Here is a 2,320-nt window from a genome sequence, read left to right as displayed (position 1 = left end):
GTAACTCACTACCCATTTCAACTTTACAACCATAATGATTCTTATATTTATTGGGCAAGAGGATGATGTCACCCAACCTAAGTTAATAACCAAACCACACCCTACCATGATGCTTATATCCTTTATCAACCCATTCCAACTTAGCTACCCAAAATAACTCTAATCTGTACCAGAATACGAACAACTACTTTGCTGAGATTTAAATCCTTGCAAAAACTAAAACATAATCCACTTTTTAACCTGTTATAACCAAATACGCTACACTAAAATAAAAAGATTTAACAAAAATTTGTGAGAATGACTATAATGACATTTATTAATCAAAACCATATATTTATTTATATGTATACACACCATCAAATCATTGAATACCTGCAACGCAGCAATGCTTAGCTATAGGGTCTCATCTTTGAAAACCCAGAGAATCCACCACTTAACTTTAAGCAGCAGGTTGGTTGAGGTGCTACTGTACTGAATTTCAGAGGCCCTGTACTTCTATAGTGTTATGTGCCTCCGGTGTCGACGGAGGGTCAGGGCGAGCACTCACATTCATATCCAAATTCACACTCCCCTCGTTGTCATTCCTCTTATTGCTGCGGGAGAGCTCCAGCAAATTCTGCCTGCAGGTCGGGCAGGAGGAATGCGAGGCGAGCCACGTATCTATGCAATGCATGTGAAAGCCGTGATTGCACTTGGGCAGGATCCTTACCTCCTCCCCCACCACAAACTCCGACAGACAGATCGGGCAATCGGTGCCAGGCAGCTTCGATTCCGCAGCACCGCAGACTGCCGTGGGCAACGCCCGGAGCGCCTTCCGCTTCATCCCGGTGTTGACCACCCTGGGGGCCTCCGCGTTGTCCGCGGACGCGAACAACGAAGCCCGCGCGCGGGCACAACGGAACGCGCAACGGACGATGGAGTTGAAACCCATGGCGCATATCAGAGCGCAGAGCAGCGCCGCAAGAATCACGAGCATGTTGGTGTTGAAGCTGCTCTCCCCGATGTACGGCGTATCGGGGGCTACCTTCTGCGCCGGATTCGAACCGAACTCCTCGGACGCCACCGGCTCCAACATAATTCTTCTAGAAGCTTCCATCCATTCCAGAACCTTCCTGGAATTTATCATTCTTCAGCTACCCAGTGTCCCCAAAACTCCTCTAAATCTGACCAGAAATCTCTGCTTCCTGCCTGGAGAAAGCACCATTCAAACATCCATCTGCTTCATTTAGCAGAACTAAACTTCCAATTCTAACTGCAGCTGCAAACATTCACCAAAACCAGATCTGAATTCTGCTGCCCTCTTTCTGGAGCTCTGATCAGTCAAAAAACCAGTGGGCACATACTCATTTAATCCACGGTCTGTGTATATATATCAAGGCAGTGCAGGCAACTAAGCGATGGTCGACCATGGCTGCCAATTCCATCTCTATCAGAAACCCTCGCGGGCCCTTGGGAGCTGAGCAGACATGTGATAAAGATAAGGGGGGAGCAGATCAGGCATAGCAGTGATGGGATTGAAACCAATGTTGTTGAGTCATCAAATTTAACCTTATGCACGAGATGCTCTGCATATTATTACAGGGGTAAACTTTCTATGTTTCTGAACTTTTAGGAATCGTGGGAGCCGTGGGAAGCTGCGAAGGGCCCATGGTTTCTATGTTGTTTTGTGTACGCTGCCCAGACAAAAGGCAGGTACTTTCCGACATCAATGGCGCAGCACGTTAGGCATTGAAATCCGAAATGAAATGCCTCCATGGAATTTTATCTTATCTCTATGTTGTCTACAACCTTAATACTCACTCACTTTTTAGGTAATCTTTATCTGTACATCTTTCATATATATTTACCATTGCCTTGAATAAAATCACATCAAAAATAGTGTAATTACGGGGCAACAAATAAGTCTATGGTCAATGGGTATATATAGCATCCGTTCATTTAATTTTTATTGGCAAGCTACTTATTTTCAACATATTTACGGGACTTTTGAATAAAAATCAAATCAATATTTTTGGGCAGGTAGTTCTATTACAGTGAGTAACTATTAAATCTAGCAATTTACTCATATTGGTTGTTGAGTAACCATTAAATCTAGCAATTTACTTATATTGGTTGTTGAGATTCTTGATATGAGAAAAATATTGTAATAATTAATAATTACTCAAGTGTATTATCAACTTTTGATTTTTACGTAAATTAGTTTAATTTGCAAGAATAGTAAAGTAATTATTTTTATTGCTCATTTATTTTAAAATGGGATTTTTTTAATTTTAATTAATTTATTAATAATTATTAAGTGGATCATATAAATTTAACCTTT

General features: G+C 41.6%; 1 protein-coding gene across 1 annotated transcript; it reads right to left on the bottom strand.

Annotated features, from left to right (window-relative positions):
• Positions 1-288: 288 nt before the first annotated feature.
• LOC149161014 (RING-H2 finger protein ATL72-like) lies at positions 289-1,739 on the bottom strand. The gene has a single exon (XM_089435466.1). The coding sequence runs from the start codon at positions 1,124-1,126 to the stop codon at positions 479-481; it is 648 nt and encodes a 215-aa protein (XP_089291592.1). The 5' UTR covers positions 1,127-1,739; the 3' UTR covers positions 289-478.
• Between the last annotated feature and the right edge of the window lie 581 nt (positions 1,740-2,320).

This window comes from Pinus tabuliformis, chromosome 5_2 (genome assembly GCF_031772625.1).
Source record: "Pinus tabuliformis cultivar Carrire ecotype Pingquan chromosome 5_2, CPIR1, whole genome shotgun sequence".
In the NCBI taxonomy this organism is placed as follows: Eukaryota; Viridiplantae; Streptophyta; class Pinopsida; order Pinales; family Pinaceae; genus Pinus; species Pinus tabuliformis.
The sequence above is the reverse complement of the archived record's forward strand: the minus strand, read 5'-3'. Positions and strand labels throughout refer to the sequence as shown.